The sequence below is a fragment of the Vicugna pacos genome, chromosome 26, assembly GCF_048564905.1.
Source record: "Vicugna pacos chromosome 26, VicPac4, whole genome shotgun sequence".
NCBI lineage: Eukaryota > Metazoa > Chordata > Mammalia > Artiodactyla > Camelidae > Vicugna > Vicugna pacos.
The window spans coordinates 5,137,223-5,151,186 of record NC_133012.1 but is presented as its reverse complement, the minus strand read 5'-3'; the positions used below and the strand labels follow the sequence as shown (position 1 = coordinate 5,151,186).

General features: G+C 39.7%; 1 protein-coding gene across 4 annotated transcripts in view; it reads left to right on the top strand.

Moving 5' to 3' along the window:
- LOC102545366 (disintegrin and metalloproteinase domain-containing protein 32) overlaps positions 1-13,964 on the top strand; it is a 78,643-nt gene that overhangs the window by 55,907 nt on the left and 8,772 nt on the right. For all 4 annotated transcript variants that reach the window (XM_072950250.1, XM_072950248.1, XM_072950249.1 and 1 more), the window contains 4 exons: positions 828-911; positions 5,853-5,952; positions 7,100-7,259; positions 9,305-9,337. In XM_072950250.1, coding sequence (XP_072806351.1) covers positions 828-911; positions 5,853-5,952; positions 7,100-7,259; positions 9,305-9,337 — 377 coding nt within the window. The remainder of the gene's footprint in view (positions 1-827; positions 912-5,852; positions 5,953-7,099; positions 7,260-9,304; positions 9,338-13,964) is intronic.

The window sequence follows — 13,964 nt, the reverse complement described above, 5'->3', positions numbered from 1 at the left end:
CCGTGAGAACCTGGCTGAGCTTCTGGATGTACATCTCCCAGAACTGTAGGCGTCCCCCATGGCTGGGTCGCCTTGGGTTTTAACTCTCAGAGCTGTCCACACCGAACCTCCAGCAGTCCATCAGTTATACAGTTCAGGCTTTCCCTGGCACAGGTACCCAAGGTGGCTTTGCTTGTGAATCTTTGCTCTAGTTAAGCTGCGACTCCCTGTGTCTGCTTGTCTATCTCCCTAATTTGGGGGCAGTGGTTGGCCTTTGTCTCCAGTTCTCTTGTGGATCCTAGAAGAGCTGTTGATTTTTCAGTCTGTTCAATTTTTCACTTGTTGTTAGGATGGAGTGGCAACTTCCAAACTCCTTATATGGGGAACCAAATACTAGAAGCCCGAATCATTTTTTAAAAATTTATTTAAAAACATACTTTTTTAAGAGCAGTTTTAGGTTCACATCAAAAGTTGCAAAAAGTACAGAGAGTTCCCACATACCTCTACATAAGTACAGACTCCTACACTCTCCACCATTGTCACCCAAAGTCCATGGTTTCCATTAGACTTATCTGAAAAATCCCAAAATATTTGTAGCTTAAAGTACACGCTTCTAAATAACCCTTGTGTCAAAGGAGAAATCCCAAAAGAAACTGAAAAATATTTTGAACTAAGTGAAAATGAAAATAAAACATATAAAAATTTGTGGGATGCAACAAAAACAGTACTTAGTGGAAATGTGTTGCATTGAATGGCCATGGCCTTAACTATAAAACCACTGATTGTATTTATTAAGATAACTGGGCTCCTCTGACTTGGAAACTTTTTTTGTATGTATTTTTCTTTAGATCTGTGTAAATCGTGAATGTGTAGAATCCAGGATACTTGCAACTCAATCACATACTTGTTCACAAAAGTGCAATGGACACGGAGTAAGTAAGCACAGGGTTCCTGTTTCCTCAAATCACATCTCTCTTGGACACTTCTCAGCATCAGTTAATTTATTCAACATTTATTGGGTTCCCACTGTGTGCTAGGACCTGATGTATCTAGCTTCAATGTGGGGCTGAATCGGGTTACTAAATTTGTAGTCATATGTTTTAGAGAACATTGTATAGAATTCAATTGCTGACGATCTTAACAGATTTCTTACTACAGCTGGGCACTTCTCAGAGGTGTTAAATATTCCAATAAATACATTAACCTGTTCTTCAAGGGAAGACAATTACGCTAAAATTTATGTGTCTGTGGATACGTAGGGTAAAGGAAAACTATCAATTTTATCCCTCATTTTATACTAGAATTTTTTTGTTGAAGTATAGTTGATTTACAATGTTGTGTTGGTTTCAGGTGTATAGCAAAGTGATTTAGTTACACATACATATATATGTCTATTCTAGACTTTATTTTTTTAGAGCAGTTTTACGTTCATGGCAAAATTGAGCAGAAAGTACAGATTGCCTACATACCCTCCGACCCCAGTACACACAGCCTATCCCACATCAACATCCCCCACCAGAGTGGTACATTTGTTACGATTGATGAACCTACATTGACACATCATTATACCTCAAAGTCCATAGTTTATATTAGGATTCACTCTTGGTGCTGTCCATTCTATGGGCTTGGACAAATGTATAATTACAGATAGCCATCATTAATAATATCATACAGAGTAGTTTCACTGCCCTAAAAACCTCTGTGTTCTGCCTATTTGTCCCTCTGTTTCTCCTATCCCAGACAACCCCTCATTTTTTTAACTGTTTTCATAGTTTTGCCTTTTTCAGAATATCATGTAGTTGGAATCATACAGTATATAGCCTTTTCAGATTGGTTTTCCCTTAGTAATACGCATTTAAGGTTCCCCCATGTCTTCTCATCAACGAATTTCATAAAGCTGCAGGATACAAAGTTAATATACAGAAATCTGTTAATTCTTTCCATTTAAAATTGCATCAAAAGAATAAAATGCCTAGCATAAACTTACCTTAAGGACTTAAAAGAGTTTTACTCAGAAAACTATGAGACACTGATGAAAGAAACTGAAGACAGCACAAACAGATGGAAAGATATTCTGTGTTTATGCATTGGAAGAATTAATATTGTTAAAATAACCATACTCCCCAAGGCAATCTACAGACTCAGTGCAATACCAATCAAAGTTCCAATGGCATTTTCCCACAGAACTAGAACACATAATTAAAAAATTTGTATGGAAACACAGAAGACCCTGAATAGCCAAAACAATCTTGAGAAAGAACAGAGCTGGAGGTAAAACACTCCCTGACTTCAGACTATATTACAAAGCTACCGTAATGAAAACCATATGGGCAGGGCTGTGAATTAGCTCACCTTCCCAGGCAGAGTTGGAGAGCTGGCTCCATGCAACCTCCCAGGTGTTCTGGTTAGACCTTTTGTTTGGGCAGCGACTATGGATTAGCTCCGCTGTCTGGGCAAAGCAGGGGAATTGTCTCCAAACTTTGGAAGGCTCTCTGTGGTCTTGACAAGCTAACCTGCACCCCATATTCTCTGGCTGAATGATAACCAACGGCTTCGCTCTACCGTCGGTCTGCTCTGCCTGCCAGACTCACTGCTGGACCGTTGCTGGGCTGTGCGGTTTATAGGTATTCTAACAAGGATTTCTGGTCATGTGGGGCTGGTAACTATACTTAGCACTGGGCAGGGTTATGACTCAGCTCCCCTGCCAGGTGAGGGTACAGACCAACTCAAGAAGTGGCAAGGCTCTTCCTTTGAGATTCAAAATTAGGCAGACCTGCACCCCGTCAAGTTCCCTTACCAGACTGTGCCACTATTTTGGCTCGACAGATGAGCGAAACTGCCAGTTGGAACTACTGCTTGGGTGCTGTGGGTGGGACCTTGGTCTACTTAGATCCAAGCACTGCTATTTCAAGCCCCTCCTGCCTTCTCTGCCACAATCAATCCCAGTGGACAACCCCACAGATTTGCCCATGAGCACCATGAGCCAAGACTGGAGTGGCGTCTTTTGTATTGAGGTAATTAAGTGTTTCCTTAGCTTCATGTCCTTGTGGATCCAGCTCCTTCCCCAGGTTTGGGAAGTTCTCTGCTATTATTTATTTAAATAACCTCAGTTCGTTCTTCTCTGGGATACCCATTACCCAGATGTTGCCGTTTCTAAAAGAACTGGATAGCTCTCATAGAATTCCCTCATTTTCATCTTATTTCTCTTTCCTCTTCTACTTGTATCGTTTCTTGATTTCCATCTTCATGCTCATGCTAGCTCTCTCTCCCATATGATCTGCTCTATTTCCAGTGCTTTCTAAAGCATTTTTTGTCTACTTTATTGAGTTCTTCAGCTCCAGGATTTGTTTGTTTCTTTTTTAGAGTTTCAGTATCTTTGGTAAAGTATTCCTTCTGTTAATTAATTTTGTTCCTAAGCTAATTGAACTGCCTTTCTGAGATTTCTTGTAACTTGTTGAGTTTCTGCACAACAGCTATTTTGAATTCTCTATCAGACTGCAATATTTTGTGACTCTAAGTTCAGTTTCTGGAGAATTCATTTTCTTTTTTGTGATACAGTGTTACTGTGGTTCTTCATGGTGCTGGTTGAGTTGTTCCTCTGCCTGCACATTTTAAGCGGGGAACACCTTTCTGCTTGATTCTAATGATTCAACCGGTTAGAAATTAGAGGTCTTGCTTTTGTTTTCCAGTAGGTGGCGCCAGAGCACAAGTTTTTTTGGGTTTTCTTGCGCTGTTTCTGGTTCTATTCTAAAGCCTGCACTTTCCACCCTCTGCCACCTCTGGCAGAGTTGTTGCCTGTGCCTGTTATCACTTCTTGTGCCTCCGGGGTTGTTGGTGCCATACATCTGTCAGCGTCACTGTTCTTGCCGCCTGGAGCACTGGGATGGTGGGTTCTTCCCTCCTGTCCAGAACTCCTGAGTGTCAGGCTCCACCACCACTGTGGGAGGGGAAGAGTCACACAGGAGCCAGGGTCCTGCTGGCATCTCTTACATATCTGGTGCTTTGAGGTTCTTCTTAAAAGCAGCTCCACTCTGTGGGTTGGGGGGCAAGGGGCTGGGGTTACGAGCATTCAGCAGCTGGAGGAACAGTGTCCCAGGTCCCAGTGCTGCTGCTATTAAGTTAACTGTGGCCGTGGGTGCTGCTGCAGCCGAGAGGCCAGGATCACGTGCGCTACCTCCCCTGCTGCTACTGGCTTCTCTGTGGGTGCAGCTCGGCCGCCGTGGCTGGAGGGCCAGGACTGCTCGCACAGCTTCTGCTTTCCCTGGTTTCTGCTTCCTCTCTGTGCTCCAGCCCACCCCCCTTTAGCTGTATACATGTGTACAGTTCTCTAGTGTCCCGCTGCACTGGGCAGAGACACCTTTGTTGCACTGGGGATGTTTTACTGGTTGTAGATTGAAGGGGAAAAGCAAGGGTAGCTTTCACTTCACCGTGTTGCTGACGTCATCCCTTGCTATAGCCTTGTGGGTCTCATGGCCCTAAGTCCTGTTGTCTTTCAAAGCTGGATTGGGGTGGGGGTGGAGGGCTTGTTTCTCAATTGCATGTCTGAAGAGTTGGGTGCTAAAGTAAAAGCTATGAAGTGAAGCTCACAATATTTGCATCAAGAAAATTTTAACATCTTCAGATGTTTACCTGAAAATTTCAAAAACATATACTTAAATTCTAATGAAAATGAGACCCTTCCAGTGGTGTGTTGATGCCAGCTAGTACAAACTCCCAGGGCGGACTGCCTACGTCTCTTCCCATCTCCAGGTTCAGTGCTGTCATGTGGCAGCTTAAGTATTTGCACGTACAAATGAGGATTTATCCTCCCCCAGGCTAGTTGCCCTTTGACCAAGATCAGGTTTTGTTTCATTTGTTTGCTTTTGTTTGATTTTTAAGCAAAAGCTTTTTGCATTCCAAAAGGGCATCAAATACTTAAATACAGCATAACATTAGGACTGATGGTTTCTGTAATTAATTAATTAATAATAGGAAACAGTTTTATGGTACTTACTTTGTGTAAATTTCTAATCTGAGCATTTTATATAGATTTACTTATTAAATCCTCACAAAAGCCTATGAGATCAGGACTATTATCATTCCCACTTCGCAGATGAATACACTGAGGCATAGATTTTTAACTTGCCAAGAGTCACATGGCTAGTAAGTGATGGAGCCAGGGTTTTTAACCAAAGCAATCCAGTTTCAGAGTCTCTGCTTTTGACCACTATGCTATGCTACTTCTCAAAATAATATAAAACATCTCTCAATTTCTAAGATCTCAATTTAAGGACATGAATCTAATTTCTCTCTTCCAGGGCTTAAATGTACGGGGGGAAAAGCCCTCTGTTTGGGGTATCCACTACCGCAGCTTCTCTAATACCACCATGTTGTGTGTGTGTGTGTGTGTGTGTGTGTGTGCGCGCGCGCGCCTGTGTACCATGTATACTCTGAAATACCTCACAGGAGTGACGTTGCCCTTCTCAGGAGACACATGTCAGTTTGTTCTCATGTTGTGATGTCACTTTTGGATTACTTAGTTAAGGTGATGTCTTCCAAGTTTTTACACTGTAATGTACCATTTGTAATAATAAGTAATCTGTGAGGAGATACTTGTGAGGTTATGTAAGTATCTGGGTCCTTGTAAAGTTTCACGTGCTAGTTTCAGGAACCACTGATAATTATTTTTAGCATGTGTGTGTGTGCGTGCATGTGCACTTCAGGCTAAGAAACCAAGCATTTCCCCTGTAGGATTATCCCTCTAAATAAATAAAACAAACAAAATTACACTAGATGAAAATACAAAAGTAAACTTGATGACCCATCTGATAATTTTACTTTCTATGAGAAAATATTTTAAAATGATCATTTAACATTTAAAACAATGTCCTTAGGTGTGCACTTCAACCTTGGAGTGCCATTGTTCTAGTGGCTTCAGACCTCCAGATTGCCAAAGGAGTGCCCGGGACTCTTCTAATTCACCTTGGGAACAGGGTAAATACCTATCTCTTTTCATACCCAGTTAATAAAATTCTCAAATTGCTTATCTTCACAAAAAGAGTTACATTTTTGCCACTTAGAAAGAAATCAATATTTGTAATTAAAAGATAAAAAACTTCCTCAAGAAATGGAAACCAAATATGCCTTCTTAATCTTGCTGTTTTTTTCTAATACTAACTTTCAAATATGATTGAAGCTGAGTGTATCTTTTAAAATTTTTCTTTATTTATGTCTGACTTTCTCCTTTAAACCACCTTTCAGCCTTTTCCCCCTTTATGATTGATCCTGGGATCTCAGCTCTATACAAGCAACACTTACCCTGTGTCCAGCATGGTTACTGTATGTCTGTTATAGAAGAAATAAAGGAAATCAAAGATGAAAGATTCAGAGTAAATTACTCTCATTTACAGTTTAAATGAGAAAAATCTATTAACTGCTGCTAAAGAGATGACAGAAGGAATGCTAAAGCAACACTGTTTGTTCACCATGACTGTAGTTTCTGTTATTCATTCGTTGATGTAGCCAATATTTACTGAACTCCTTGAACTCCTAGTATACACCAAGTGCTCATCATGCGGCATGAGGCCTGTACAGTAAGCAAAGCAAAGTCCTGCGCCTCATGGAGCTTAAAGAATACCCAGTGCTAACTGGTTGCAGAATTAGAGTTAGGAATCAGGCCTCCCCATCTTACACTGGTGGCATTTTAGTAGCACTGCAATGGCTCAGTATATAAAAACAGATCCCTAATGTCAAAGAGCCAACAATCTAATGAAAGCAAGATATGCTGAGATATAGTGGGATTCTGTGATAATGCACCTTGTAACGAGGCAAGTTTGCTAGCTAACCTTACAGTTACACACTCCTGCACTACACATTACTGAAGTCTTGGGCCCCACTTAAGGTGAGAGTTTGCTGCAGCTTCTGTGTAACGTAGAACACGTGGGGACTTTCTGTAACTTAGTTTCTATTCTTTCACATGAGAGATTATAGAGACAAGTATTATGATTATATTATTATTGTTCTCTGTTCCTTGAATAACAATGAAAATTAAGAACATTGTAATTAGTTTGCTGCAACTTGAAAGTAAAAGTAGACAGCTTAATTTTTTTACTCTGGCTTTTTAATATATTTTCATTTTTAGGTTTAATCATGGAAAAAACCTTTGTGAAGGCTCGGAAGAAACAGTGGCTTCTGGGTATCTACCTGGCTTTACCTGTTCTCACCGTAGCAACCATAATAGCTATTTCATGGAAGCGTTTGAAAAAGCGGTTCACCAAGCAACAGGAATCCCAAAGTAGCGAGTAAGTGGAATTTATGTTCTGAAGTTAAACTTCAATACCATTTAAGTCTAGTCATGTGTAAGGCAATATTTTGAGCAGCAACAATTATTCACTTTTACCAGGAATTTTAAATGCTGTATCAACATCTCTGAAATAGTTTTGAATATCCTTATTTTAAAGATGCAAAAATTTGGGAATGTGGTTTTAATAACTTGCTAACATCATTGCGTTGGTAATTGAGAGAGGGAGAACTAAAATGTATCCATATCTATTGCTTTCAAATACCCAGTGGTTCTCAAAGTGTGACCTGTGTCACCTACAGGAGAAGTACTTATTTAGAATGCAGATTTCTGAGCCTTACCACAAACGAAATACTTCAGTTTGCATTGCTGCCTCATTCAGTGGTCAGTACCGGCAGAACACGCGAGGGGGACCCTGTGCGGATCTCAGAAGCTCTCTCTGTGCAACGTGTCCCTCTCTACTATTTTGCCCTGAGAATTGTAACTGCCTCCCTAGACTCTGTTACCTCAACTCAGGGAGACTCCTGGCCTTTGCCTGGGTTCCCCTCTCTGTACAGAATGGAAACTCTCACCAGGCAGTAAGAAGGGTCAATCAGGGATCTCACCTCTAGTCCCTTCTCTCAGAGATCACTGTCCTGCCTAGTACTCAGCATCTGAAAATCAGTGTTTCATAGCTTTTGTCCAGATTTTCAGTTGTTTCAAGCAGGAGGGTAAGTCCAGCCTGTCATTCCATCCTGGCCAGAGTTGGAAGTATGTCTTTGTGGTTTGTAACTGCGCTTCCATCGTTGTCTGCGTCTCACACTCCGCTTGACTCCCTCAGGTCGCTCTTGCATTTCACCAGTTCTTCCTTCTCTGTCCTGTTCTGGACTTAAGGGTTCTAATTCCTACAAAGATCTTGATGGAAATTCTAAATAGTCTCAAAGATTTTGAAATCGTTTGTATTTCTTGGTGTGTGAATTTGTCATTCTTCTGTGGCTGTTGACATGGACTATTAGGGGTTTGTAATCACAGACTCTTTCTCTTCAGTGTCTGGCTTCCCCATGAGAATTCTGCATGCTCTGTGTTGAAAACACAAATCTATGGGTTGTTTTATCTTTGCTTCCTTTAAAACAAAAACATATGAAGCAATTGCTATGCCTCGTGTTCAGGAATTTGTAGGGGTGTGAACTGAGGTCCTGGAAATAGACTTTTTGGAGGCTTGGGAACCCTACATCTGAGTGATGCAGTTTCCTCCCATCTCTTCCTGCTGCGTATCCCTTCCCCTGCTGCATCCCAGAGGCCACTGCTCAGCATTTTTATTATCCCTGTTTAATGGGTTATATGGCCATTCATGGCTCCAGGTTTAATTAAGGAGCTCATTTAGTTTCCCCACATGGGAAGGTCTCATAACTTAACTCCTAAGGAAGGGCTGTTAAATCTCTAGTCCCAAAGCCTGGTCACCGGTTTAGATACCCCTGAAACCGTTCACTTTTAGCCCCTGTTTAGCCTTTGAATTCTGTTTCTTCATTTTTTTAAACAGCACCAGGAAAAGTCTTCTCTTGTTAACCTCAGTTATGTATTAAATGTTTGTGTTATTTTTTTCAGCACTCCTCTATGAGGAATGCAAAGGGGGACTGTCCCACCAGCTCATTCTGCCAGATTGTCTAGAAGTCAGTATGGGTTTTAATTCACAAAATGTAGCATTTATTTATCAGTGAAGAGAAGGATGAAAGTTGGGGTACGAAGCTCAGAATCAGGCATTCAGGGTCAAACCTATGTTCTGTGTTCAGAGGAGACAAGGATAAAGCAAACCTGTGCCTTCTTGACAGTTTCCTCACTGCAAGTTTGAAATGCACTCTTTGTGGATGAGGTGTAGAGGTGGAGGTGAATAAGAATGTTACTTATTTGCATCGTTATTCCATGAACTTAAACACTGTTTTTTGTTTTGATAACTAGTCTTGTGAAAGAGAAAATACTGCTTATAAAATAGCCTATCTTATTCATGCAGTTGGCAAGCTCTCTTAGTACTAACTTTGGACATGATTTTCCATTTTTTTAAATATCTAGATCAGAAAGCAGCACTCACAGAACTGACAGCAGGTAGGTAAACTGGAAGACATCTTAAGGTATGTGTTAAAAATTAAGAATGAATTAACAATTCACAATTAATTTCTAGATACTGTTTGAACAGCTGCAGTTGGTAAAGTAATCCACTGAAAACCAGGCTACTAATTTAGTTTCTAGTAAATTAGTCTCTTATTTATAAATTTAATAAATGTTTACTGGAAATCTACTCTGAGGAACCAAGGAATAAAATGACTGTCTTTATTAGTAACAGATAACATATGTATAATTAATAAGGAAAAGGATGTATAGTGCCTGGAAGTGACCCAACCTGGGGAATATTCATGTACTGCTCGGGTAAACAACCAAGCAAGAGAGGTTGTACGTGACAGAACTCAGAACTCAGACCTCATGTATAAATTTCCAGGGTAATTATGGGTTGGTGAGAACTGATGACATTGACAGCTGTGCTGTTCTTTTATCATTAAAAGTAGCATATTGTCCCCGTTAATAGTTTTTAACCATAAACTCAGTCCTTACTGTTTTATAGCTGCTATACCAACTTTCTGTTTGTTAAATTTACCTTATGTAACTTTTCCATCCCTTACTTTCAATCTTTTATTTAAGCTGGTCTCTTAAAAACAGCCTGCCAATGGAATTTAAAAATATGTAATCTCAAGAATTTCTCAGTAGTTGAATTTAATATGTTTATATACTCATGTTTGCTGATATATTTAGACTAAATTCTACCACTTTGTTTTGTGTGTTTTTCTATTTATCCTGCTTTATCAATATTTTCTTTTTCTACTTTCTTGTATTCCATTATGTTGAATGTGATTGTTTTTTCTTTCCTTCTACCAATTCGGTCATTATATGTTCTAATTCTATTCTTTTAGTGATATTCTTTAATTATTAAATTATTATGTTATGATGTATTTAATTATTAAAATTAAATGTAGTTAAAGTTACAACTTTAGATATAACAAATATTTATAATCTTTCAACAATTTAGGAATATTAGCCCATTAAACCCTATACTCTTTTCTTCACTCTTGCATATTATTATCATTTGGTTTTTAGTTACTCATGAATTTTAACCTGCTACAAGTAAGTCATCATTATCATTACTATGCTTAATCAAAACCTACTAGGATTTCACTACATATTTGTCACTTTATGTACTCACTATTGTTTTTAGTGTTCAGTCTCCCTTTAGGTGAAGTACATCTCTTAGAATTTCCACCATGAGTCTGTGTGTAGTGAGCTGTTTCTCTTATTCACTTAAAATTGTCTTTATTTTCACTCTCAAGTGTGAATTTATGTAGTGTGGACTTCGAGGCTGAGAGTTATTTTGCCTCAGCTATTTGAAGATAAGTCAGTGTAGTGCAGCATTCTGTACTGATGATGATAAGTCTTCTGTTTGTGTTTTGATTCGTTTATTCCTTTATGGTTAATATGAGTTTTACCTATAGCAGTCTTTGTATTTCTATTGTTGTGTAACAAGTTACCACACATGTAGTAACTTAAGCAACATCCATTTATTATGTGGATGTTCCGTAAGACAGAAGTGCAGGTGGATTTAGCTGGCTTGTCGCAAGGCTGACCTGAAGGCCTGGAAGCCAGGCAGGGTTCTTGGCTCATTCAGGACATAAGAAAAATCCAACTGCTTCCAGCTGTAGGTCTGAGGTATCTATTTCCTTGATGCCTGTCTGCTTGAGGCCACCTGCATTGCTTCTCATGTACCTCCTTCACCTATAAAGAAGCAAGGGCACACAAGTCTTCCTAAGGCTTTGACTCTCTCTCACTTTCTCTTCTCTACCAGCAGGAGAAAACTCTACTTTTAAAGGGCTGACCTGACTGGGTCAGGCCCACCAAAGTAATCTCTGTATTATAAGAAGATTTGGAGCTTTAATTACATCTGCACAATGTCTTCAGAGCAGTACTTTTGAAGAGTGTTTGAATAACCAAGGAATGGGAGCCATCGTTAGAATTCTGCCTAACACAGCCTCTTAAGGTTTCTTCTTTGTCCTCACAGTGTGGTTATTTTGTTATAGTGTATTCTGGTAGAGATATTTGTAAAATCATGAACTGGGCCCAATATTTCCTTTCAGTGTGAAGACTCATGCCTTTCTTCAGTTTTGAAAAGTCCTAGCCTTTTTCGCTGCAAGTATTGACTCTCCTTCATTTTAAGTTTTCTGTGTCTAAATTGCTCCATGTTTCTTAACTGGACTTTTATGTATTATATTTCCGTTTACCCAGTGTTCTCAGTGATTTCTCTAAATAATTTAAAATTAGCAATTCTTTTTTTTTCCAGTTCTCTCATGTCTTTTTTTCCTTCTTTTAATTGAGGTGCAGTTGATTTATAGTATTATATAAGTTTCAAGTGTACAACATATTGGTTTTTAATTTTTTATAAAGATTATACTCTATTTATAGATATTATAAAATATTGGCAATATTCCTTGTACTGTACAATATATCTATGTAGCTCATTTATTTTATGCATAGTAGTTTGTACCTCTTACCCCTCCCCCGCTCTTGTCCCTCCTGCCTTCCATCTCTACACTGATAATCACTAATTTGTTCTTTGTATCTGTGAGTCTATTTCCTTTTTGTTATATTCACTAGTTTGTTTTTTTTTTAGATTTCACATGATACCATATAGTATTTGTCTTTCTCTGTCTGACTTATTTCATTAAGCATAATGTTTTCCAAGGACATCTATGTTTTTGCAAATGGCAAAATTTTCTTTCTTTTTAATGGCTGAGTAGTATTCCATTGTATATAAATACATCGCATCTTCTTTATCCTTCCATCTGTTGATGGACACAAGGTTGCTTCAGTATCTTGGCTTGGCTAATGTTACTGTGAACACTGGGGTGCGTATATCTTTTCAAATTAGTGTTTTTGTTTTCTTTGGATAAATACCCAGGAGTGGAATTGCTGGATCATATGGTAGTTCTATTTTTAGTTTTTTTAAGGAACCTCATACTGTTTTCTACAGTGATTGCTCCTGTTTACATTCCCACCTGCAGTGTACAAGGGTTCTCTTTGCTTCACATCCTCACTAACATTTGTTATTTGTGGTCTTTTTGATGATAGCCATTCTGACAGGTGTGAGGTGATAGCTTGTCATGGTTCTGATTTGCATTTCTCTGATGATTAGTGATGTTTAGCATCTTTTGTATCTGTTGATCATCTGTATCTCTTCTTTAGAAAAATGTTCATTTAAGTCTTCTGCCCATTTTTTAATCAGTTGTTTGGGTTTTTTTGATTTTGAGTTGTGTAAGCTGTATAGTTTGGATATTTACCCCTTAGCAGTCATATCATTTGCAGATATTTTCTCCAGGAGACTGGCTTTTCATTTGGTTGATAGTGTCCTTTGCTGTGCGAAAGCTTTTAAGTTTAATTAGATCCCATTTGTTTATTTTTGCTTTTGTTTCCTTTGCCTTAGGAGATAGCTCCAAAAAAATGTTGCTACAATTTATGTCAAAGACTGTTTTGCCTACATTCTCTTCTAGGAGTCTTACGGTTTCTGGCTTTAATTCATTTTGAGCTTATTTTTGTGTATGATGTAAAAATGTTCTATCTCATTCTTTTAGATACAGCTGTCTGGTTTTCCCAGCACCGCTTATTGATGAGCCTGTCTTTTCTCCTATATATTCTTGCCTCCTTTTTTGTACATTAATTAACCATAAGTGCATGAGTTTATTTCTGAGCTCTTTATTCTGTTCCATTAATCTATGGTTCTGTTTTTGTGGAAGTACTAAACTATTTTGATTACTATAGCTTTGTAATGTAGTCTGAAGCTAGAAAGTGTGATACCTCCAGCTCTGTCCTTCTTTCTTAAGATTGTATTAGCCACCAGTGGTCTTTTGTATTTCCATGCAAATTTTAGAGTTATTTGTCCTAGTTCTGTGAAAAATGGCATTGGTATTTTGATAGGGATTTCACTGAGTCTGTAGATCACCTTGGGTAATATGGTCATTTTAACAATATTAATTATACCAATCTAAGAACATGGTATATCTTTCCATCTATTGTATCATCTTTAATTTCTTTTATCAGTGTCATAATTTTCTGAGTGCAAGTCTTTTACCTCTGTGTTCCTGGCGTGCTCCCTATGTGGGCTGTGTGGGTCCTCTGTTGTGGCAGGCTGGCTACTGTAAGTGGCCTTGCAGGCTTGGTTGGCCCCTGTTCCAGGTGGTTGCCGGACCGTGCCTCATGTGGAAGCTACAGGCTGCTGGTTGGCAGGCCAGGTCACAAGACAGCTGGCTGTGAAACCCCAGGGAGGGGGCATGTCCGAGGCTAGTGCTGGCTTTCTGGTGGGTGAAGTTGAGTCCCAGAAGATCGCAGGAATGTTGCTCACTCACCAGTGGGTGAAGCCAGTTCCTGAGGCTAGTGCTGGCCCACTGGAAGGCAGATCTGGGTCCTGGGGGTCTGGCTGCAGTGCCCCAGGGTCTCAGAGCTGGTGTTAGGCCAGTTGTGGGTGGGGCTGGTTCCTGACACAGCTGGCTGCAGGGCCCAGGCTGTCTCAGAGCTTGTGTTGGCCTTCTGGTGGGCGTGGACAGGGCTCAGACAGTCCCAGGGCTGGTACTGGCCTGCTGGACGGGGCTGGATCCACAGGCTGTGGGGCTGCAGCTGTCTTGGGCCTGCTGCCCAC